This window comes from Rhipicephalus microplus, unplaced genomic scaffold, assembly GCF_043290135.1.
Source record: "Rhipicephalus microplus isolate Deutch F79 unplaced genomic scaffold, USDA_Rmic scaffold_305, whole genome shotgun sequence".
Taxonomy (NCBI): Eukaryota; Metazoa; Arthropoda; class Arachnida; order Ixodida; family Ixodidae; genus Rhipicephalus; species Rhipicephalus microplus.
Genome location: NW_027464874.1, coordinates 76601 through 102650, shown reverse-complemented (window position 1 = coordinate 102650; position 26050 = coordinate 76601). Strand labels below are relative to the sequence as shown.

The window sequence follows — 26050 nt, the reverse complement described above, 5'->3', positions numbered from 1 at the left end:
TAACTACCCTGCCTCCAACTTCCACTTCCACACTCCGTAATGACACTCGTCAGATTATCAATCATTCTATCTACGCTAAGGTTGGTTTCCTCACTAAGAGCCGAGTACCTGTTCTGAAGCGAGGCTCTGAATTCCTCTACTTTCCCTCTCAGTGCTAGCTTATTGATTGGCTTCATGCGTATCAGTTTCTGTCGTTCCTCCTTTAAGTCTAGGCAATTTCGAGACCATACCATTTTATGGGTACTGCATCGTACCTTGCCAATAACTTCCACATCTTGCACGATGCCTGAACATGCGGCTTTCGAATTACGCGTACGATGTTCTACCACTGAGCGAGGGTGACGTTTATCCCTTCGTCCACCTCATAAGATATATGTGTATTTAAACATGGGAGTGTTAGTCAGTGCCACTTGTTGCCATTTTGCAGCGATTGTGGGACGCTCTTTTTGCATTATGTCGTCACGAGCACATTATCCTATTAGGAGATGACAGCTAACTGATAATGTCTCACAAAATACCTAAATACATCAAATCTCCGAGAACGAGACCGTCGCCATAGTTGAAGAAGTATAAATTTAATAGCTCGATCTTTTTGTTCGACACAATATTATCTAAAACAAATGAACAACGATGCTAAAAGAAGTATAGGATGTTATTAGAAGTTCCGTTTCCTTTATTCCTAGCGACGACCTCATTCTCGCTTCAGGATTGAGTCGAATAGCAGTTTTGTTGAGGACCTTAAATTTCGTACAAGTTGGTCCTTCTGTTCCGACGTGGGAGAGGTCCGCAACGCGCTAAAGAGCGTACCGAAGGACCTAATAAAATTTATGCATCCATTCATTGAATATGTGGATAATTTGGCGTTTGTTCAAATGGTATCTTACTGTACTATTTAGTAGGACTAGACTTGGCTATTTTTCTCCGGTGTCAGTTGGTTTGCCACACTAAATACGTATTCGTTATGTGGTTTTCACACCAAAATGTTACGCGAGAGAATGGTTCCGTGATGTTACCCAACTTGAGTCACGTGACTAGGTGTTACGCGATTTCCATTTTATGACTAGCTCTTACGTGATTTAGGGTGAGAGCATGTCAGATGTCTGGGCGCAGCTTCATGTACGTCATTGTTGTCACGTCGTTAGCTGTTAAGTAGTGTACTGAGGTAAAATGTTTTGTGACTGGCAGCTACGCGTGCCGATAGTTATTTAGAGCCGTTAGTTACGCCGATAGTTATTTTTTAGTTCTTCTCATCATTCGGCAATGCAAAAACACCAGAGGCTCAGAACACCTACAATAAAGCGTCGCTTGACCCCTTTAAGTAATAATACACGCTTTTAGTGTCGTGTCTACCTGCTTTAGAATTTTAGTGAAATAACAGACTGGCATAAAGTAGGTGTTACATCCCACGCCAGACAAGCTGGTGCACGTATGGTGGGAATGAAGCAAAATATCACGCGGATGATAAAGCGAATGCGTGGCGGTTCACAAATGTATGCGCGCAGAGCCCGTCGTAATAAAAAGGCTAAACAATCCTGTTGTTAAAAGCTCCACGTTATCCGTGGTATACGACAAAATGGCATGCGCTATAAATGTAAAGGTCACGCACTGAAATTCGACTTGTATTTTGGGACACAGTGGTATTGAATAATACTGTTCAAGAGTCTTACCAAGAAATAATCGAATACTCTAGTTTATCACCTCTTTCCAGGGTCAGTAACTATCGTCCTACGCTCACCATCTGCCTGAGTGAGAAGCGCAGCAGACATATTTTTTTAATGTCGCCGAACATCCTTTCGTGGTTATTGATCATTGATGTTGAACTCGCAGCCTAAATATTTGTGGTTCATGGCATACCACTCAATGAAGAGATTAATAATGAGGAGCTTTGGAAATGAACATCAATTGCCGCAAGACTGCGCATAGCCTCAAAGTAAGAAAAAAGATTCTCTGGTGTTTTGGTGTTCTGAGACAATGTAGAGGATGTTCAAATATGGTCAGGGTGTATATTCAAACCATGAAATAGCGCCCTCCGGGCCTTCCTACGTCATAGATACATGAGATAAACTTTAGAGGATGACCAGGTACTGTTTTTTTTGATACTAAATTATTACGTTTAGGTTTTGTGAAGCTAGTTAGGTAGGTAAAACATGGTAATGTATATTTTTACGTACTTCGTTAGTGTGAAAGAATTGGCAGTGAAATTCTTTCGCTTTGACTAGTTTGGACACCTACCTGTTAGCTTGCCTTGCCATCATTATAAACTTCATTTTACCATGTGAATTCAACGGTCTGCTCAAGGCAATCAGGTTTCAGTTTAAATGTGTTGGTATGGTTTCGGGAAAATTAGTTATCAGTGTAATACAAAGTAAGCGTTCTCAATAACTTTATTCTGTTCACTCACAGGTTTGAGGAGCTACGGCTTAGACTTTGAGAACTTATCTGTGAGTGCTCCAAACTTCTTCTTGAGTTTCTCAAGCAAACTTGATTCTGCTTCTCCTTGAATAAAAATAAGACATTTGTCAGAATGACTACGTGGCATATCATGATGGTGGAGAAAATCTGCTCTATTATTTCAAGAGCCCGTTCTTTGATAGAAAGTTTTTACATCAACTTGGAAACAACATTAGAGAACCTTATTGCTTTTGAACCGCATGTAGATGTGAATATGAACAGAAGCAACGCGATAAACAGAATGGATTAGAGCTACCAGCATGAGACTCGCTCGCTGAATTTCGTGCCCACCGGTTGTGCCCCGCGATCCCCGATGACAGCGCAGCTCTGGCCGACTGGCTCGCCCTACGCCATCTCTTGACGCCGACAGGAGATCTCACTGAGTGATGCCCCGTCCTCGGACTTCTGCGACCATGTCCTTCTTTCCTACCTTCTCCTTACTTCTGTATGTGGCTGTCCCTGCGCCTCTCTTTCTTCCTACTGCTCTCTCTATCTCTATACCTTTAGTTTCTCCCTATCCTTTTTAACCCACCATACCCCTATCTCCTGCGCAGAGCTGTGGAGCTGCCCTCCATTGAGAGAGAGACAGTAACGAAACTGCGCTTATTTCTTCCTTTCCCCTTTCAAAAGTCACTTCATCATCATCATCAGCTTGACTACGTCCACTGCAGGACAAAGGCATCTCCCATGTTCCGCCAGCTAACGCGGTCCTGTGCTTGCTGCTGCCAATGTATACCCGCAAACTACTTATTCTCATCTGCCCACCTAACCTTCTGTCTCCCCCTAACTCTCTTGCCTTCTCTGGGAATCCAGTTAGTACCCTTAACGACCAGCGGTTATTCTGTCTACGCGCTAAATGCCCGGCCCATGTCCATTTCTTCTTCTTGATTTCAACTATGATATCCTTAACACCCGTTTGTTCCCTAATCCACTCTGATCTCTTTTTGTCTCTTAAGGTGACACCTACCATTTTTCTTTTCATTGCTCGCTGCGTCGTCCTCATTTTAAGCTGAACCCTCTTTGTCAGTCTCCAGGTTTCTGCTCGTTAGCTAAGTCACTTATACACCAGCATATTGGTGTCCGAACACAGGTGAACTTTCATAGATATTGTTACTATTTCATAGGTTATATTACAGAAGATTATGGCAATGCATGTGGCCGAGCTCCTGTAAGTAAAATAAATATTCTCTAAGCTAGTGCTCAAATTTTCACGTGAAGGACGCGGCATCAAAATGAGCGCGGGGTGGATGCGTTTTCGATGGAGACAAAGGCCTTCAGATGAATGTACTTAAATATAGGCGCACGTCCAAGGACACCAGGGCGTCGAAATTTCTGTAGTCCTTTACTGTAGCGTACCTCATTATTATATCGGGGTTTCGGAACAATCAGGTATCGTGCGCGCGTCAGAGAAGCTGACGTACATGGCAAGAGCACGTTCTGTTTCCTTATAGATAGGGCGATGGCCTCGGAGCAGTGTCTCCATAATTGTTGCTTCATCAAATGCGTGTTTTTTTGCAAAATAGGTACTTTTCATTAGAAGACACGGTGATCAGCAAATGCAGCCCAACCACCCAGCTTAGAAAAAGTTCTTGTGGGGCTTGCCGCAATTTCTGAAGCAAATATTTCTTCATAGCAAAAGAGGAGGAGAAAGGAAAGACGGAGGAAAGACAGGGAGGTTTTCCTCAGTATAGAATAAGTTTCCTGGAGTTCTAAGCACATAATGGAAATATTTTTTGCTATTTGGGGTCAATTATACATAGCACACTTGTTTTTCTCGCCCCATATTCGTTTCCTGTATACGTGTACCATATCTCGATAACAGAGGTATGTTGATTTTGTTTTTCTGCTTTTAAACATTTCCTTGCTTTGTGTGACACTTGGTCGTGTATTTGCGTTTACAAATGCGTACAATACGTGCCTATACCTCTCCTTCCCCCTTACGTACTGGCTATAATGACCTAGATGATTGTTTAGGCACAAATGAAGAAATTTTGTTTTATAGAAAGCTTCAAGTTGAAACATTGAAGTCAGAACACATTTCTTCATGACAATATAAGACAGACACGGGTGGTGATGACAACATCGACAGTGGCAATGAAGGCGATGACAGAGGCAATGACAACACTTCCTAGTAGCACCCACCAGTAGGACTCAGCCTTAATTTTATGTTTCTTAACAGTCCGGCAGAAGGAGTTGGCTAGCGATTCAATGACGGCCGTTTTAGATTGACTGGAGAGGTCATTCCTATTCGTGTGAGCGCTAAATATCCGTTAATCTTACTCCGCCACAAAAGTTGGTGATCTTTACCTACTCCAAGGCAGCCCTACAATTTGTGCGATCAGCACTGCGTCACGGCCATATGAGCAGCTCGTTTTAAAAATTTGGCATCTTCTTCCCAGATTACATGAGAAGGGGCACCACGTGACGTTTCTGTGACCTCGAAGTCACTGCAGTGTCATAGAAAACGAACGAGCTACTGGTGTTCGAGCTGCTCTTGACGGCTCACATTTGGATACCATACCACTTCAAGATCTGACGTGGCGAAGAGTCTTCAAGGGTTTGCACAAAAAATCACGCTCACTTTTGATGCTCACCAAGCAGCCAGACCCACCTGATCAATCAACATCACCACCTGGGCTTTTTGATGCAACACTGTAGGCCAAGTGCACTCCATCGAAGAGAGGCCACTATTCTTTACCGCATATGGTTAGGAGTGGCATTTACGAAATCGTTATTTGTCCGCAATAGAATGGTCGACAATGCTCTGTGCGATGCCTGTAGTTGCGACGAGACGCTACGCCACATCCTGTGTGACTCTCCAGTCTATAATAGGCGGAGACAATCATTGAGATCTTTATAGCGTGCCTCGACAGTAAACAAATGCCTGTTGAGTCTGTTCAAGCATGTCATTGACAAAAGACATTGCAGCTGAATGCTACCAAAGAACTGCTGAAGTTTTTGAAAAAGAAACAGACCTGGACAAGCAGCTCTGATGGTGACGACGCATTTCCAGCATGATAGAGGAACTGTTACTGACAAGATGCTTGTGCACTTGTTGTGTAATGTGCTATCCTCTCTTTTCTCTCGTTCTTTCAATCTCTCTCATTCTATTTCCACGTGTAAGGTAGCAAACCGGTTATCTTAGACCTCGCAAAGCCGACGTAGGTAGCGTCTGCTAGTCTAAAGCCACCTGCTCGTGCTGCGCAACCATTCACTGGCCACTCCGTATATGAAGGCGCTGGATCACGCGTTCGGAATTCAGTCAAGCGAGTAGTTACTTGGCGTTCACTTGATTACCGCCAGCGTCAACATCGCCACCAGTTCAGCCGTTAGCGCCTGCTGCTTCACATCTACACCTGGTTCCCTTTAGCAGGATACGGTCCTCTTTGCATTCGTCGTGTCAACGCTGCCGATATGAGCTTGTTTTTAAGGATCACCCTTTATAGTACCCATGTGTGTTCTCGTCGTTCCTGAGCAGATACCATGTGTTAATCACCGGCGGCACATACCCGCACCCCAGTGGCACATACCCTCTCGCGGGTTCGTGCTACTCTCTGGAGGGAATTGTTTGACGAGGCACGCGACGAGACTGGGATATTTTTTCGTGGTTTTGTTTAAAAGCACGTTGACCACCTAGGGTTCACATGAAAACAATGATTTAGACTGGTCGTGTGAGGGTAGCTCAAGCACTTCCTTACTATGAGAGTTGAAAACAGATAGATTGGACGTAGCTCTATACAGGCCATGCGTCTCAAGGGAGATGTTGGCGGGCTAGCATGTGGTTGGCGGTTCATGTGTTTGAGACGCGTGTTTTATAGTCTATCTTGCGAGTTTACTACAGCGACAAAACAGCGTACAGAATTTCATTAGGTGGTAGAAAATAATTGATACTGCGTGTCAAAAAAGGTGACATGAATATCAGTCGACTCACACAATTATAAAATACTAGCAGGTACCTTGCACGCTATTATTTCGAAATTTCAGGTAACGAAAAGCAGAAACCGCAACGCACACGTCATGTACTAAAATTTTTCAGCCGGTATTGCATCGCAAACATTTCAATACATATATTATTTATCATAGTAGTAACAACACTTACCGCAAAAGCATATACACTCAGTATGATCATCCAAACATTTTGGAACCCCATTGTTCCCGCAAGTGCCCTTCCAAAGGGTCACACAGTCACTTTGGTGTTGTACTGTAAATACAGGGACAAAAGTTGGGAAAAAAACTAAACATATTTCAACCTTTGCCTTCCAAAAGTGGCCAAGTTTGTGAACTTCTGGCCAAATTCAATATTGTTCTGTTTTTATTTGTTCTGCCATTCACCACCCAGGTTCCCTATACACGTAACTATACTGAATTGGATTGAACTTTTGCCCTATGAACAATGAATACGATTGCGTTGTATGGGCACAAGAATGAATGAAGGCAAATGGGATCCTTCCCTTTTTTGTGAACTTCAGTCACGTCAAAATTCAGGTGAACGTGTGACATTCTCAATTCTACAAGGACATTCCAAAGCCCGCTGACAGCCCAAAATGGAGGCCCTAAGCTTGGTGTTCGGAGTCAACGTCTTAGTGCCTCATGTCAAGGAGGAAAAAAAATCAAACGGTAAGTGCATGTGATACGGCAAGCACGGCATGCAAGGCTCTCCTAACCTGCTTGGCTGTCAACTTTTTCGTTGTGCTCAGTGGTGACTGCATGCTATTTTTGTGGAGTTTGCGTGAGGAACGTACTGACAAGTGAAACAAAAATTAGACGATTATCGGAATTGTTTTCAATGACTATCTGCAGTAACTGAAGCTTCCAGGAGTGATACGATACGCGCAGAAACATTTCATGCAGTAACACTCTAAGCTCAAAATTGAAGTACCGATTTAAAGTATTTAGCAGTTATGTTTTCGTGTTTGCTACTCTGCGAGATCTTTTTTGACAATTTCATCACTGCATATTTGTGAAGAAATCTCACGAATATCAAAGTATATTATGCGAGGTCATAACGTCTACTAAACATTTCCAGCCATATTTGTGAGCATGCTCTGCTTGTTATTCTATTTGCATTAGAAAAATGCAGTAAACAATGGCCCTTCCTGTACACATTGCCACCCTCTTTTGTCAACTTTTGTTGTCACCTGATCGCACGTGTGAGTGCGGCCTCGTGCAAACTGGCCAATAAACTAAAAACTACCGAGTTAGTCGTAGAATCTTCCGATGCGATTACGCACACTACGTGAACATTACAGATTATTCTAAAACGTAGGTCACCGCTAGCGATGGCACTGGAACATTCGACGGCACAGGAGTAAATGCCTACGCACAACATCTCTTTTTGGTTGATCGACGACCAACGCTCAGTTCGCCGCTATCAGTGCCAGTGTGTACCACTGTAATCTTACTTTCCGTTAACGAGCCACGAGTTCAGCCAAATAAAACAGCTTCATCTTGCTCCCTTCGTCGACGTCAGAAACCCGGGACTTTTGGAGGGGGTGCTATGCGTTTCATATAGCAGACGACCCCATCAATTTGTGAACCCAGTGCCAGTCGTGTATACATAGACGACAACACCAAGCAGTGAACAAGGCGCAGGTAACAAGGTCTACCGCCAGTGTTCGGGCCTCTACCTGAGAAGACCCAGCTAACCAATATCCTGACCTCGGCCGCAGTGACAGTGACCGGGCGTGTGCCGATTGCACGGATCCTGCTGAAGCAGCCCAAGGAGTCACTCACCTTCTATTATTGAAGCCCTAGCACCCTCGTGTAGACGAGCGCTACGTGCCACAAAACAGCCATGTTTGGCGCTCCCCTGAATACACTCGCTCTGCTACCACAGCGGGGAGGCCGGCCACACCTACCGCCGCTGCGAGTACCAGCAGATGGAACGGCGGTGTTTCGCCATTGATACGCAGCGTCCACAACGGGGTGAAAGAGCACGCGACATCGCCGACTACCTCGCAGCAGCGTAGTGGACGCCCTGAGGATCTTTCCGTTCATCACCCGGCCGCTACATGCCGCCTCACCGCCGGCCCTGCACTGGCCCAACCCGGTGCCGGTCACCGAGCCTGTACTCGGAAAACTAAGGGCAGCAACAGACTGCGGTGCGCTTGCTGTACTACAAATCACCGAAGATCCTCCACCACTGACGAAGAAGCCGTAACAAAACTTCACAGAACCACCGCAATAATAACGTTGTCCCGAGGTCTAAACATCGCGGCGTGAAAAATTCCTGACGACGCAACGCTCAAGCAGCGGTACAACCGTCGTAACCATGATCCAACGCCACGACGTAGCTGCAACGTGAGGCGACGACCTAGCGACCTCAACGTTCTTATCGATGGCCACAGCACTACAACTCTCGTCGACACTGGAGCCTACTATTTTGTCATCATTCTTCATCACAAGGAGGATATGCATAAGTTCGAGATGGTACAGGGGCAGGCAGTAAGCTTCATATTCAACAAATACAAAAGATCAGACGCAACCTCTTCCCTAATGCTTGAAAATAAGATTTCAACCTTAGAGCAGAGCAATAAAATATAACTATGAAGAATTACTTTTATGTTCGCTTTATCACAATAGTTATACTGTGAATGCGCAGGCGTACCACCGCAGGACGAGGATGACGACTATTTCTTGGGAGCCTTAAGCGGCGACGTTATATCAAAGTAACAGCGAGGTGACCCGGAAATTAAGGCCTTCTGGAATGCCTCGAGAGTGACGCTGCCGTTGTTCCACAGGTATTCAAGGGAAGACTGGCGTCGTTTTTCTTGAGTAACGGAATACTTATTAAGAAAAACTTCTCGCCCCATCGGTCCAAACACCTTCGGAGTTACGCTCTCCATGACCACCTGACGGCTTGACACAGTAAATTTTTTCCCACGCTAGCGAGGATACAGGAAAAGTAAGTCTGCCCCCCTCACTGCCGACGTCACTCATAGAGTAAAAACCTGCCGAGAATGTCAACGATGGCAGACACTGCCAATTAAGCCAGCTGGACTTCGGAAGCCCTTAGAGCCACCACACGGGTTGTTCCATCGAATTGGCATGGACCTACTGGGACCATTCTCTACGTAAAATCCCCAAAAATCTGGATTGTCATGGTAGTTACTACCTCAGCCACTGCGCCGAGACGAAGATGCTGCCCAAATGCAGTGTCGCCGAGGTAGCAAATTTATTCGTCGAGAAAATTGTCTTGTGTCCTGGTGCACCAAAGGTAATCATTACTGACAGAGGTAGAGCATTCAGTGTGGACCTATTTCAGGCTATCGCGAGGTACAGCTAACTAGTCACCACCGGACAATTGGCCACCACCCACAGATGGCCTGTGGGACAGCCAGACAAGTCATCGCCGGATGATCGCTTACCACCCACAGACAAATGGCCTCGCAGGGTGTGCAAACGAGACCATCGCTGACATGCTTGCCATATACGTCTGCTTCGAACCCAAGACGTGAGAGGGCACCCTCCATACGTGGCCTTCACATACAACATGGCGGTGCAGAAGATGACCCAAATGTCGTCATACAAGTTGCTCAACTGAAGGAATCCGACCACGAAGCTTGACGCCATGCTGCCAAACGTCGCTGACGAATAAAACCTCGACGTGACTGTCTACCTTCAGCGCACCGAAGAAGCACGACAATTCGCCCGCCTTTGCATCAAGAAAGAACAGATGATCGACATCCAACGTTACAATATTTGACGACACTTTATGGAATGGCAGCCGAGTGAGCCTGTTTGGGTGTATACGCTGAAACGCCGTCGTAGACTGAGTGAAAGAATCTGTGACGCTACTCCTGACTGTACAAGGTAGTTCGACACCTAGGCCCACTCGACTACAAGGTTGCCCCTGACGGCATCATAAACTCGCACCAGAGACGTGCGTTACCTAAAGTCATCCATGTCATACACCTGAAGCCGATTGATGCAGGTTAACGATTTGAAGGACAGTACTTTTAGTGGGGTTTGCTTTATTATTGTACTTTCATCTTTTGGTAAAGCATAGAAAGGAAACCTTTTTCAGAGGCGGCTCATGGGGTCAATGTCCCACTCTTTTGTCAAGTTTCGTCATCGCCCCATTACATGTGTGAGGGCTGCCTTGCGCAATACTCTGCGATGGACTAAGAACCACTAGATAATCATAGAACCAAGCCATGTGGTTGCGTGCACAACGTGAACATTTCGGAGTGTTCTGGAACATACGTGACCGCTAGTGATAGCACAGGAACATTCGACGACACATGTATAAAAGCCGACGCGCATCACCACTTGTTAGTTGAACAGCGGCCGACGCTCAGTTCGCCGTTATGAGTGCCAGTGTGCAAGGCCACAAGTTCGGCAAAACAAAACACATTTTATATTGGACCTACAGTCCACTCCCTACGTCGATGTCACGACCCCATGACGAAATTTAATTTGTATCTTGAACCGTAAATCTTGTGTCCAATGCAGTATGCTTTTAGCAGTAAATTACTACCGTTGGGCAGCGCGCTGAAGTCGCTCGGATAACATTTTTGCACATGTGCGGTTATATTTTCATTTGTATATCATTTTACTATCTTGTGCTCGTTGCTCAGTTGTAATCCAGCGCTTGTGCTTGTCATTCTGTTCAGCATATTTTGCTTCTTTACGTTCTGCTATTTCTACTTCGTTACAGCCAATACATTAAGTACAGACTATTCTACAGATACTTCTTATAGGCTACTTGTACACAAAAATAAGAAAATTGTTAAGTAATAGTTCCCTAGATAATTTACAAACTGAGTCATAGAAATGATATGAATAGTCTGTGAATATATATCTAGAAATTTTAAGGAAGAGTAAGCAAACTAAAGTGACATAAATGTGTACAGTATACACACTCCACGGAGAGTGCTATGAAAAGCTGACTTTTTTATTCAACAGATTTCGATAGCAAATACCCTTATGGACTTTGTATTTTGGACTAGTTTTCTAAACAAAGCTGTCAATATTTGTATACAAAAACTGTTGAAGAAGTTTGGCAAAACACGGGAAAGGAAAAATATTTCCTTTAACCATCTCTACAAACTTTATATTGAGTAACTATTCTGTAAGAGTTTTAGGCTTACCACACTTCAAAGTGGGTGTGCTGGTATCTTTGAACAAGCAAGTCTGCTTCTCTCCAAAGTTGCATTTAAGGTTGTCGCTGCAGAAGTAATCCTTAGTATTTTTCCGTGGTGGTGCTTGTGAAAAAATACACTAATGCATGTTATGAAGGCTTACAAAATACAGCAGAACAAAAAAGGCAGTAGGAAAAGTAAGGAAATTGTGGTCGTCATTAAGCCGTATCAAACACAATTCTGTGATCCTTATGTCTTGTTTTTAGAGGCGAAGCTCCTTAGGGCTCGGGTCGTTCCTTTGCAGTTGTTTATTGCAGTAGCCACCTCTAGTTAGTTTTAAGAGTTGCTCACTAGACAGCACTGTGTGTAAATGTCCTGGAATATATTATCACTAGATATCCACGGAGTGAATGATGACGAGTTCTAGTAGGATAGAAGTGGATGGACGAACAGTGAGTGAGTGAGTGAGTGAGTGAGTGAGTGAGTGAGTGAGTGAGTGAGTGAGTCGGTCGGTAGGTCAGACAGACAGACAGACAGACAGACAGACAGACAGACAGACAGACGGACGGACGGACGGACGGACGGACGGACGGACGGATGGCTGGACGGTGGGTTGCTCGGTCGGTCGGTCGGTTGGTCGGTCCGTCCATCTGTCCGTCCGTCCGTCCATCCGTCAGTCGGTCAGTCAGTCAGTCAGTCAGTCAGTCAGTCAGTCAGTGAGTCAGTCGGTCAATCATTCAGTCAGTCAGTCAGTCAGTCAGTCAGTCAGTCAGTCAGTCAGACAGACAGACAGAGAGACAGACAGACAGACAGACAGATAGACAGACAGACAGACGGACGGACGGACGGACGGCTGGACGGTGGGTTGCTCAGTCGGTCGGTCGGTCGTTCGGTCCGTCCGTCCATCCGTCCATTCGTCCATCAGTCAGTCAGTCAGTCGGTCGGTCAGTCAGTCAGTCAGTCAGTCAGTCAGTCAGTCAGTCAGTCAGACAGACAGACAGACAGACAGACAGACAGACAGACAGACAGACAGACAGACAGACAGACAGACAGACAGACAGACAGACAGACAGTAGCTTCGGCTCACTCATCATCATTAACTTCATGGGTATGCTGGGAATTTTTTTTCACGTCATACTTAGCTTACCTCTAAAGCAAACACGAGCGAAAAGCAATCATGTAGTCTGAAGTTACAAGTAAGAGAGACCCGTAAGCGTAAATCATACTTTATTTTTTTTTACGGAGAAGGACTGCATCCTTCAATTAGAAGCCAATAGCTTATTTTCTCAGAAGACCAACTTCTAAGAGCGGGCAGGTGAGCAGTGCATGCAGACCGATAAGCGCTAAATCATACACCGAGGTATGTAGGCGTTTCACCTGCGTCCTATTCGGTCCCTTTTTACCGTACATTTAATGGGGTAGCCTTCAGCGATAGATGAAGTTTTCTTGAAGCAGTAAATAAAATAGACGCATGCATTCTTACGAATGAAGAGCTTGCATATTGACACTTTAAGAGAACAGAGGTAGTACAAGAACTCTATACGCCCAATGAAAAGGGTGTTTATTAACGACGCCTGGTAGCAGGCAGACAGCCGGTACAGCTAGAATCAGTCGAACGGGCTCGGCTTTCCTAGCTCACTCACAGCGCTCGCGCTTCGCACCAAGAGGCGGCTTCACTGGCGCTGGCCTTTCTGCTTCACCACCCCACATTACTTATACGAATACAATTCCATGCTCAGTTCCGTGTCGCCGTTACTGAAATGACCATCGGCGGTGGTATTCCATACAATATGAAGTAAGGGGTACATTTGGCCCGGCAATTCGTCTGGGCGGACGCCATTGTGCGTAAGCCGGTATGCTAGGTTGCTTTCGGCCTCATCAGCGCCCAGTCTGCAACATGCTGTCCTGTAGAGGTTCCTGGTAGTGATCCGGTCTCAACGAAAGTTTTGTGAGACAACCCTTTTGTCGAATGGGCTCGAACAGCGTGGGACGACGGCGGGAAGCCAGCTACCTTAAAGAAGCCCGCCATTCCTGCCATCGACCTGCAGCCCTTGACAAAAGGAACTCTCTGGCTGCTCCGTAAAGGTTGGCGATTTCTTCCGGGTAATAATGTTCTGTTTATTGCGTAACGCAAATTTTAGCTCGGTGAATTTTCGCGGCTATGGCACACATCCTTTCAGAAGAACACAGTTTTATGCCACAGTCAAATCTATCTGGCCAACATCAAGTGAGTGAGTAAAAACTTTATTGAACATGTCCGGCGTCATTGAGTGGGGTAGGTTTACAAGCACCCCGGCCTAGGTGACGGCCTCGAGTCCTTGGACCCGGGCGGCATCCTGGGCATGCCGGACTGCCCACAGTTGATCGGCAAGGTCGTGGCTGAGCAGAGCCGCCTCCCATCGCGCCTCGCGGTTCGAGACTGCCATGTCTACCGGGTTCGTAGAGGACTGCTGCGCGTTACCGGTACACTTCCAAAGCTTGTGCTGCAGCGTCGCTCTGGCTCCGCACGCCTTACACGCGTCGGATGTATAAATGCCTGGGTAGCAGAGGCGAAGGATCACCGGATTCGGGTACGTGTGTGTCTGTAGTTGTCTCCAGGCAAACTGCTGTTTCTTGTTTAGTTTGGCAGGGGTGGTGGATATTTGCATCTGTTCAGTCTGTAGTGTTGCGTGATGTCTCTGAAAGTGGTCATGCGATCCCCCCACGTCCATTCCCGCATCGCTGTCGAAGTGTGCGAGACATCGGGACTGTCGGCAGGCGTCGCAGCTCGGCGTGTAAGTCCTCGAGCCGTGGCGTGGGCAGTCGCGTTGCCCGCAAGCGGAGGGTCCGTGTGGGCGGGGGTCCATACGAGGAAACTGTCTTTTTTGCGGCAGATGTTGTGTTCGTGAGTTTCGAGAATGTGGGCCGCTTCGCAGGAGATCCGGCCGCTGGCGTAGTTGCGTATCGCCGCCTGCGAGTCGCCTATTATCACCTCGGCGTCCGTGGTGGCTATCGCGAGGGCTATGACAGCTTCTGCGGCCGCCTCCGTCTCTTACGTGCCTATTGTCGCACTCGTGACACAAGTTCCTACACGATCCGTGATCGCAACCGCGAAGCCGCGGTGGCAGTCGTAACGGGCCGCGTCCACGTAAACTGTGTCTTTGCTATTGCCGAATTTCTTTTCAAAGTCCTGGGCGCGCCCATTGCGCCGACCGATGTGATGTGTCGGCGCAACAGGCGTGGATCGTGCATGTTCTTAGGCAACGGCAGAACGACGATGCGCTCGCGAATACGTCTGGGTATCCCGACCTTTTCGCCGCGCTGCGTATGGTAGTTGATACCCAGTGTCTCGAGGATGTGTCGACCAGTTCTAGTCTTCGCCAGACGTTCGTACTGGGCGATGTTGTGTGCTTCAATTATCTCATCTAGAGTATTGTGAAACCCCAGCTCGAGAAATTTTGCCGTGCTGATATTGGCCGGTAATCCGATTGCGCGTTTGTACGCCTTGCGGATGAGACAATCTAGTTTGGTGCGTTCAGTCGCCTGCCACTTGAGGTAGGAGGCGACGTACGTTATATGGCTCATAGCGAAAGCATGTACCAGGCGAATGGTATTGCTTTCCTTCACTCCGCTATGCCGATTTGTTATTCGTTTCAGCAACCGGATTGTTTCATTGACCGCGCCCTCTACTCTGTGAGCGGTTTCGCCGTTGTGGCCGTTGGCGGACAGGCGCAAGCCCAGTACCCTAATGGTGTTAACTTTTGGGATGACAGCGCCGTCTGATGTGCGTACATTAATTTCTCTATATGCGCACTCGAATGCGGAATCGGTGTTCTTGGGTTTACGGCCCCTGCGCGATGGTCTATAGAGCAGGAGCTCCGATTTAGCGGCGGAACATTCGAGGCCAATGTCGCGGAGGTAGTCCTGCACCACGTCGACGGCTTCCTGCAGCGTTTGCTCTACGTGGCCGTCATTTCCCTCGTTAACCCAGAGGGTGATATCATCGGCGTACAAGCTATGGTGGAGGCCTTCTATCTCAGCGAGTTTTCGTGGTAATCCGACAAGCACGAGGTTAAAGAGCATGGGCGAGATTACGGAGCCCTGCGGCGTGCCCGTACAACCCATGTATATGTCCTGCGATTCTAGTCCGCCGATCGCTAATCGGGCCCGGCGGCCCGTAAGAAAACCCCGTACGTAGTGGTACGTTCTCTCGCCCAGTCCCAACGCTCGTATACTTTCAAGTATCGCAGCATGGCTAACGTTGTCGAACGCCTTTTTGAGGTCGAGCCCGAGTATCGCTTTGGTGGATCGTGTGGGATTGTCTACGATATCGTGCTTGAGTTGAAGCATAACGTCCTGCGTGGAAAGTTACGACGGAACCCCAGCATCGTGTGTGGGAGCATGTTTCGGTCCTCGAGGTAGTTGCTAAAGCGAGCGAGAACCACATGTTCCATGACCTTACCACCGCAGGACGTCAGGAATATCGGTCGAAGGTTGTCAATCTGTACTCGTTTGCCCGGTTTGGGGATCATAATTATGCGCGCCGTTTTCCACGAGTTCGGTATAGCGCCCGCATTCCAGCACTCGTTCATGTAAGCCGTCAGTTGTTCTATCGACTCATCGTCCAAGTTACGTAGCGCTTTGTTGGTTATCCCGTCCGGGCCTGGCGCCGACTTTGTGTTGAGCCTGTGCATCACCGCCCTCACCTGTGCAACGCTGAAGTCCTCGTCTAGCTCCGCGTTACCCTCACCCTCCCAGGCGTATGCCGAGTGCGCGAGGGGGCTACGTGACTGAAAGTAACGGCTTCGCACGTCATCTAGAAAGTCCGCGTGGGTGCCTTTGTAGTCGTGCAGCAACTTGTTAAGCTTATGTGCGTGCGATGTTTTCGTCTCCTCTGGATCCAAGAGGTGCCGGAGGAGATGCCACGTCTTGGCCCGTCCCAGCTGGTTCTCCACCCCATTGCAGATCTCTTCCCATTGCGTTTTGCATACCTGTAACGCGTGCTCTTCCATGCCCCTGCTTAGCCGTACTATGCGTCTGCGCAGCGTTCGATTGTGGCGTTGACGCTTCCACCTGTCTTGCAGGCTGCGCTTGGCTTCCCACATGTGTAGGAGTTTCCTGTCTACCACTTCGAGCTGTGCTTCTGGCGGAACCTCCCGCGTCGCCGTTTCTAAATCCCCCTTGAGCGTCGCAGTCCAGCTATCTATATCCTCAATAGCCGCACTGCCACGATTCTGCTCTTCCCGGACTTTGCGCAACGCGTCCCAATTCACCAGCCGGTGGTTCTTGCCCTTGGTACCTTCCCGATGAACGCGGTGGTGAGGTTCAGCGTCGACCTGGATCTCGATCACTGAGTGATCGCTACCCAGGTCCTCCTGTGTATTGTGCCATCGCGCGCTAGCAACGTTCTTGGTAAATGTGAGGTCGGGTGAGGTGTCTGCACATACGCTGTTGCCCCTGCGCGTAGGCGTGGAAGGGTCTGTGATGAGCTCGAGGCCCTCATTCTGCGCATCGTCCCAAAGGCGCTTACCTTTTGGCGTTTTGTAGCCGTACCCCCACGCAGCGTGGGGGGCGCGTTGAAGTCGCCCGCGATAAGCAAGGGCCCGTCGGCAGCTGCCTCGTGCGCCTCTCGCAGTAACGTGCTAAAGCGGGGTCTGGCTTTAGGTCTGCTATACACGTTCAGCACAAACAGGCCGGGGCCGTGCCCTTTCGTCGGGATGAGCTGTATGAGTACATGCGGTATGCTAACGTTCATAAGTTCGCGTTGCGCCACGGTGAGGTTGCGTCGCACTAGCGTTGCAGCGGCCGGTGGGGCTCCCGCGGTCACAGCTTCGTCTATAGATTTCTACCCCGCCAGCTTGACCGGGTCATTGGTCTCCTGCAATAGTATTACGTCCGGTCGTTGCCGGCTACGTAAGAATTGTTGGAGAAGCGCCCGTTTCCTCCTGTACCCCCTGCAGTTCCACTGCCAGATAGTGAACTTGTTCCGTGTGTTATGCTGTTGTGGGCGTTGTGTTTGTGTGGTTTCATGTCGAGCCATGGTGACTGTACGTGTTAGGATTTGCCGTCCGGCTGATCCTGCGCCTCTTCGTCGGGTAACGAGCTAGAGTACGCTTTCCCAGTCGTTCGTACTTGGCGACCCACTGCGCCCGGAAGTCGCATTTCGATATTGTCTATGCGCGTTTGCAGCGTCACGGCTATTTTTGTGAGCTGGGATATTGCAATGCTCAACTGTTTGGTTTGTGCGGTTTGCAGAGCAATTGCGTTGTTAAGTTGCGCGGTTTGCTGCGCGTGTTGGGTCATCATCGCGCCTACCTTGTCGTCGAGTCTATTGACTCATTCGCGGAGTTTCTCCTCGCGTTTCTGCGATTTGACGTCGAATTGTTCCGGGTCAAGTGCCTTACGTTTAGTGGGAGCGGGGTGCGCGTCTTGAGCCTCCATGACTTCCTCCACACTCTCGGCTATACTAGCAGCCGTGTCGGTGGCGACGGGTTTAATTGGAGGAGGAGGAGGAAAGGGAACTGTCGGGGCCTCCCCCTGCAACGTGGCAATTTCGTTTCTTAACCTTGCATTTTCCTGCCGTACTTTTTGGATTATTGATTCAAATTGATCCAATCGTCTCTGCATTAGGCTTTCTGGGTCGCTGTTGCGTCTGTAAGCAGAGCTGCCGCGTCTGTCTACATCTGGGTTTCTATCAATGGCAGTCTCGGTTCGCGTTAACGGTGCGCTGGGCGTGCGTCCGGAGGCGACGTCCACCCACCTCAATTTATGTGGTCAACCTCTCCTCCGCCTTTGGCTGCAGCTGTGTGGTTGGCTCGGGCCATCGACGTGCTGCGAGGCTTCGCCGAACGGGGTCGGGAGACGCTGCGAGAGCGGGCTCGAGAACGAGTACGGGAGTGAGTGCGGCTCCGCGTGCGGGTCTCCCTCGAGGCCGATCGACTGTTGCCACTACGTCGTCTCGGTGCGTGGCGTCCTCCGTAGCCCTCCTCCCCGTCGTTGACTGTGCTGCTACTGCTGTAGACGGCCTCAGCCTCCTCGCGCATTCTGCGTTCCCACTGTCGGCGCTTGACTAGGTAGGGTGTCTTGTACTTAGCTTTGCACTTGCGGTCTCCGGTGAGGTGACGCTTTCCGCACAGTTGGCACACCGGCTCGCACCGATGATCAACATGCGGGTTGCCGACCGCACCCACGGCACTTCTTGTCGTTCGGGTTGGGGCACACGTCGGCCCTGTGTCCCAGACGACCACACTCGTAGCACATATCGATTTGTTTCTTGTAAAGAGTGCACCTTATCACCATCCCACCGTAGTTCACGTAACGAGGCACGTAGTAGCCGCCGAAAAGGATTATCACGTTGGTCGTGTTTCCCATGCGCTTGGCATGCAGGACGTTCGGGTTGCGGTGGTTAACCAGACTTCTCACGACGTCCGCCGGCTTTTCGTCTAGCGATATGCCCCTGATGAGGCCTTTGGACGTCTTCTCCGGAGCCGCTCTGTAGGCACTCGCTTCGAACTCGCGGTCGCCAATTCGCAGCTTGCAAATGCCTCCATATCGTCTAGCGCGATCTTCTGACGGCGTGCTTACCACAATAACGTTTTGTCGCTCATTGAGACAGACGCTGTCCTCCTTGGCTACCTCACGCCCCACCCCTGCAGCGTTGCGTATGCAGCAGTGGACGCGGTCCTTCTGGTAGTGGGATACGTTGAAGCCATCCCGGGGTCGCACGATGATCTTGTAGTCATCCGTCGGCAGGTTGGGCATTCGGCTCATCATGGTAGACTTCCGCACGTACTGCGTCACTTTCTGTATAAACGCCACCTTCTCGGTAGACACTGGCGTTGCTTGCTGGTTCTTCGCCGGGTCGGCGTCTCCACCCGCCTTCTTGGTGTTTCGTTTGATCTCGCACCATCCCTGCTCTTTTCCGAACTCCGTCGGCGATATCTCCTCCCCTTCAACTTGCACGAATTCCATTTCGGGCACCGGCGCCGCGGATGGGGCACCCGCTTGCTCCGATGACTTGTCAGGCCTACCGTGCCTTGTCTACTGGCTTGAATGTCGTGCTAGCGTGGCGGTACGGGCAATCTTCGAAAAGTGACCGAAACACGGGCTCACCTGCACAAATGGTATCGGGAGAGACCGCAGGACTTTCGCAGTCACTTGGGAATACTCTGAACTGAATGGCTGGAAAGAAATCGCCGAAAACTATAGAAAATCTGCGGAGCCGATGCGACGCGCGTCCGCACACCGTGGCCCCCTAGCGACCGTCCCCTGGCCAACATCAAATAAATTTTAAAAAGGCGTATGGCTTTCGTTTGATCTGGTGTCGCAAAAGGTTTGTGAACATCAGTAAAAAAATTTCGTCGTAAAACAAATCGGGAGCGCATCGCTCATTTTTTAATAAATTCCTGTGTAACCGATGCCAACGTCAGTTATCCGCTGTAAGCATTACTGTAAAAGTGAGAATGCTAGGTCCCTTTGTGTTTCTGCGCAACTATAATGTACAAATACATGTGGGCCCGCAGTTCCCTGCGCTCTTTTGCAGGTGTCCGTGTAGTCACATAGTTTTTTTTCTCAGATTTCGCTATCTGTCTGTCAACTGGGAAACATTTGCACGCAGTTAGTTCGCTGTTCATAATAGTGCAGTTAGATGTCAATTGAGCATGTTACTGCCGTTTTGATTATACAGGGTGTCCTAAGTACTTTTAGCCAGAGTTTAAATATATGCGAGCACACGCAAATACGACGCGACCAAACGCATGTTGCTCACCGTCGGGTGGAGTTGGTAAGACTATATTTTGTATTCTGAAATATTGGTTAATTAGATATGTTTAATTAACTAACTTTACAGGAAACGAATGTTGATAAAAAAATTCAATGAGAAAGTTGTGAATCGAATTGCAAAACGTCCGATTAGGAAGTTTTGAACTTTATATCGGTTAGGTATTAGTGTTTTTCTGCTAATTGAAAATGCACTCAAAATAGAAAAACATACCACGTGACAAACCTGCTCACGCGTCAGTTCACACGAAGATTCTAGTGATCCCTAACGTTCCGCGTACAAACTACACGCTTCCCTCGCACCGGTTCATGACAGCGTAAGAAGTCACAGGGGTTATCTTTGTTGTGGCCTATAGCAAAACGTGTTCATCGTAAAGCCACCACCATCGTTGTGGCCCTGTCGAGACAGCACATAGGGGGCAAAGGCTATGGTCGTTCGTAAATGGAACGTTAGGGAGCACTAAAATTATTGCACGCACTGGCGCACGAGCGGGTTTGTCACGCGGTATTTTTTGCATTTCGCGGGCATTTGTAATTAGAAGAACACTAAAATATAACAGATATAAAGTTAAAAACTGTCTAATCGGACGTTTTGAAAACCGATCTACAACTTTCTCAATGAAATTCTTTATCGATCTTCGTTTCTTAAAAAGTTAGTTCATTAAACAGATCTAGTTAAAATATTTCAGAACACAAAAAAATCATCTAATTTCAGGCAATGGTGAACAACATGCATTTGGTCACGTCGTGATTACGTGTTCCGGCATATTTTCAAGCTCTGGCTAAATTTACGTGAGACATGTATTGAATATGCCCCACTGACATTTTGGCAATTAGATGAGCGCTCGACCATTACATAAATAAATTTGATTACTTAGACAGACATCTTAAGTGAACATGGCAGTCACCAATCTATCATACAATACATACTAGGTTTTTCTCAAAGTAACACCAGTGCTATGTTTTAAAATATTGCTGCTGAGTAGCTGGCATATCTTACAATCATGATAACGGTCGTCGGCAGCTTTTCATTTACAATAATTAGTGAACAAAATTAGTGAAATGACTATGCGGAAACTATTTCTACTTCAGAGTCTCTATAATTGCCACAAGTGCTTTGTACCTTTAGGAATTTATATAAATATACCAACCTGAGCGCGCATAAGCCACATTGTGTAACAGAATTGAACCCAAATAAAGAAATATGGGACTACACATCGCACCTGTGAACACCAACTGCATACGAAAGAAACAGTTGTAACAGACAAAATAAGAAACTTGACAATATATATCTTTTAACATCTATGAACTAAACAGGTAAAACGTCATTATGCAGGCTTAGTTACCCTTCATCTGATACTTGTGTTTTGAAAGAGTAGGTGCACCAAACATTTAACTTGCCAAATTTTTTCTTGCGTCGACTGAGGGGCCAAAGTATTTGGAGCCTAAGAAATGTACTGCTAAGCGTGAGTGCATCCTGGAAACGTAATAACAGTGTATTTCTGTAAGCTAGTTTTGGTTCCACGCACTCGCTCTAGACATCATGGAGCTTTCTCATCCGCTGCACGATATGGCTCTGTTGGTATCGTACGAGTGAAAACTGTCATTGTTTTGGTGAAGCAGAAGCAACCATCTTCGAAGTTTCAGTACCCAACGCCATCACAACTAGCCATACTGCTGCTTAAAATCACAAAATCTTGTGTTGTATCATGACGTCAAGATAGAATCGAAGTCCGTAGTGGAACCACAGAAAAAATGGCTTTCATATCAAAATAAAGTATATTATGAGAATTTGGTGAGCCTCACACTTGCTCAGCGCTGCTTCTGTGAACAGAAGCTTTTATCGCAGTGTTAGTTCACATGTTCAAGATGGTGTCAGTATTACATTAAGGAACTAAATTTATATACTCATATTTTGTTGCTCATAGAGATTTCAAATATAATTGTGTATATGTAGATCTAACAATGCTGCACTTCAGGTAGACTTTATTCATTGGGTGTAAATAAAATATGGTGCTCACCCCAACCCTACTGGTTTAAATTTTTTGTGTGGTAAGTCCCAAGATGGCCACTTTCTTCCACAAAACTATCCCGTATGCGTAACTAGTTCCTTGTCATTTCAAGATGTCATTAAACTAGACTACGAATGAATCTGGTAAATGGTGACGTTACACTAGCATCCCTTTTTTAAGCAAGTTGTTTATTAGAAGGCCACCTTTGATGCAGTAGCCTATTAACGTCGTTGTGCGGCACTAACTTTTCTTTTACAAGCGTGACTTATTAGAATATTTAACTAATTTTTAGTCACTTGCCCCTATAAGAGCCAGTAGGTAAATTGTAATTATTTGTACTGATTGGGCCTGAACAGTCAGAACACTGATGTATGGTTGGTGACCTAGCTAAACTGCAAACTTAAAAGATAATCTCAAAAACAATACACGCCTAAAAAAAGTACTAACAGCCCTTGCTCAAGCAGCCAGCAGCTCTGTTCCACATTTTTTAGCATTCTCTAGTGGAATCTGACGGTCCTATGGTATTTTATAGCCAAGAGAAATAAAACTTTAGCAACGCCATGCAGAGTCACATCGCATTGTAGCTTCAGCTCCTTTTCGGGTCAAAATGCACCAATGATTGCGCGTTCTTTAGGCTCTTCTTGGCGTTTAAATGCAAACGCATTTCTTAGTTGAGCTATGTCAGGCGTCCGTCGGGAACCGTCCACCGCCTTCTCCCATAGCAACAGCTGCGTGCACGCTCCCCCCCCCCCAGCAACTGGAGCCCCCACCATGTTACGCTTCTGCGTCAGCAGCTGTGAGCAACAGCTGTGAGCACAAGCGCCTAACTTCGCCCCAAGCAACCGGAGCCCCCACTTTATAGACTTGAACGTGACCTGCCACCGCCCTAATGCAGTGTGTTTGAAAAGCGTTTGTAGCGTTTGTGCTGGAAGCGTTTATGTAGCGTTTGGGTTGATTAGATGCTGACTTTATGCCATCAGGTAAAATAACAGGTGAAGTGCTTCGCCACTCCTTCTCTCGCCATTTGCTCTCTCTCCTCCCTGTGCACCACTCTCCTGTTCGCTCGCGCCTCACTCCCGTTCGTTCGCTGGCTAGACGCCTCTCAAGAACATTCGAAAATGTGTGCACGAGATGCCACTGTGAAACGCCAACGCCGAGTCGAGAACGCTGGTGCCATACTCTCCAGTCTGCTCACTCCTCACTCTCTACTGTTCACTGGCTGGGCGTCTTTCAAGGTGATGGCAGAATTCGGTGAGGGCGAATGCCTGAAAGCAGCAATACTCTTTATCGGCGCAAGAAACTCGTTCGCATTTCCTCACAGTTCTCTTCGGAGAGTAGGGGGGGGGGGGGGCATTTTTTCAGAATGCATCGATATGGGGTACGTGAAAGCAACTCCTAGAATGCCCGTTTTTACACTAGCTGGTACAATAAAGATAACAGTGAGGACTTATTCAGCAAGTTAATTCGTGAGCGTGCCCGATACTGAACACATCTTTGACATCTCGGCCTGTGGTGCTTGCATGATAGCATCTACTTTTCTCTCAATTGTATGAAATCTTTCCCGATCTATGCGATACGCAAGCTACGAGACCGAAGTTGTCTGAACTTTCTTATCTCGGACCTAGGTTTCGACGCATGTTCTCTAAATTGTTCTGTAACTTCCTCGAGCCGCCTTTCAGTCTGACATTCACACTCAGCCAACAACGATTTGTCAAGGTACGCTTGCACGCCGAGTAATTCGCTAATTATCGCTTCTACCTTCCTTTCAATTATCGCCTGCACTGAAGCAATCCCAACCGGCAGCGTGTTATAACAATAGAGACCTCGATGATTGTAATGACGCACAACTTTGTGCGGTGCGTCGTCCAGCGGAAGTTGATTGTACATGCCCTTTATGATCAATGTGCTGAAAAGACACCAGCCCCCCCCCTCCCCTATTTCGCTTGAGAACTCATCACAGAGCACGTAAGAAATGAATATAGCCTTACAGAATTTCGGCGTCGACGTCGCCTTCAGCAACAGGCTCACAGAAGGACCTTTGGTGAGCTCAATATCTGCGGAAGTGTTCGTATTCAACCATCGGGATGTTTCACTGCAAGCGCTCTAACTCCGGGCGGCAGGCAAATCTGGTGCTGTCAGCTGTTCAATATACACGCCCCTCTTTCCGAACACTGTTGTCAGGCCACGCCCACACAGGCAACGTTGTGCACAGTGAATCACCGTTAGCGTGCACATGAGGCACACATTTCGTACAGCACAGACAGTCCAAAGTTCAATCCAGAAGCTTTGGAGTGTGGCCGCATTGCATAATGGTATACGTAGATTTAGCGTAATATGACGCACACAAGAGACTCTGTGTCCATTTTCATGTCTCGTTCAACATGTTTCCAAGAAAGCGTTCACCGTATCGTCGGTTCCACTCTGTTTCGGGGGGAGGAGGAGGAGGGGGAGATTTCAGTCCCAACATGTGCCGCGCTGTCTTCCTCGCTATCGTCACGACTAGACGTGGCTTGCATGACTGTCAATGTTTTTACCCGTGAGCGATATAGTTCGCGCTTATCTTTGTATTCTTGAAACAGTGTTAGCTGAAGACTGGCCATGGTTCTCCTCTGTGTTTTGTGGCAGTAGATTGGTTTAACCACTCAATGGACCTATTTCCACCGAATGGTCCACGACTCTTGTCGCCATAGTTGTAACCCACTGCAACTTGCAGTAGCCTAAACGCCATGCTAGCTGGTGGCGAAACAACGTTTATTAATAACACTACTGCAGTATATATAGTGCAGAGGTACAAGAGATTAAGCAAGGAAAGATATCTACGATATCTCTGATATGAGTATGGACAAGTAAAGAGGGCACAAAATGTGCGCGCTCAGAGCAGACTGGCCTGGTTCACCGCACAAAACTATAACAAATATATAATAAGTGTAAGTAATTCGTTCACTTAGTAAGACATTGTATATGGCAACTTGATGCATTTTTGTCGCATTTGGTTGCTTTTTTATCGCAATTCTTTTTTTTCGCATGATGCCTCTGCAGAATCACGCCAAATTTCAAAACAATTTTACGCTTTGGCCCGGCTCATCAAACAACTGAAATTTAAGGCTTATAGCTAAAAGTGCAAAGTAACAAAATGATATATACGCTGTTTTACCAGCGCCAGAGCAGTTTTATTCATGAATCTCCTATTTCTAGGTATAGCGAGATAGAGCAATGAACACCATTTCAGCAGCTATGAAAGCGGCACCTCGTCTTCCGTGAGTTTTTGTGCATTTTACACAGCGCGCCTTGTTAATAAGATTGACTGGTAATTTCAAGGAGTTATTTGCAAAAATCTCCACGTTAAAAAATAATTAAAACCAGGTTGGTAATTACTAAAATTCAGTGTGTTCACCATTTTTTTAAGTAAATTGCACTTGTTATGCGAATTGTTTTCACTTGCACACTAGGTACGGTGAGCGCGAGCCATGGCTGCCATCTAAAATGGAAGAAGATGTTACGAGGCAGTGCGCGTTCAGCTTGGTTGTTGTCATTATTGAGCCAGCTATATTGCCACTTTTCTGTGTGTCTCCCCACCGGCTCAGTTCTTCCACGCGAAAGACCTTTCGTAGCATGTGACAATATATACCCACTACAATAATAAAATAAAATAAAGATTTCGAAAGCGTGCTTACCTAGTATAATCTGGATATGTGGAATACTCGTTGAAGTGATTCATTTTCCACAAGTATCGATGAAATAGTACGT

The 26050-nt window shown here is 47.3% G+C and overlaps 1 protein-coding gene across 3 annotated transcripts in view; it reads right to left on the bottom strand.

Moving 5' to 3' along the window:
* The window catches only part of LOC142793523 (uncharacterized), a 53309-nt gene extending 27281 nt beyond the window's left edge, over positions 1–26028 (bottom strand). For 2 of the 3 annotated variants that reach the window (XM_075885784.1, XM_075885783.1), the window contains exons 1-4: positions 25978–26028; positions 21443–21527; positions 11544–11657; positions 6551–6652 (exon numbers count right to left, since the gene is read on the bottom strand). In XM_075885784.1, coding sequence (XP_075741899.1) covers positions 6551–6652; positions 11544–11657; positions 21443–21509 — 283 coding nt within the window. In that variant the 5' untranslated portion in view covers positions 21510–21527; positions 25978–26028. Of the gene's footprint in view, positions 1–2366; positions 2497–6550; positions 6653–11543; positions 11658–21442; positions 21528–25977 lie in introns of those variants that run through there. The other variant, XM_075885785.1, reaches the window with a different exon arrangement.
* Positions 26029–26050: the final 22 nt, after the last annotated feature.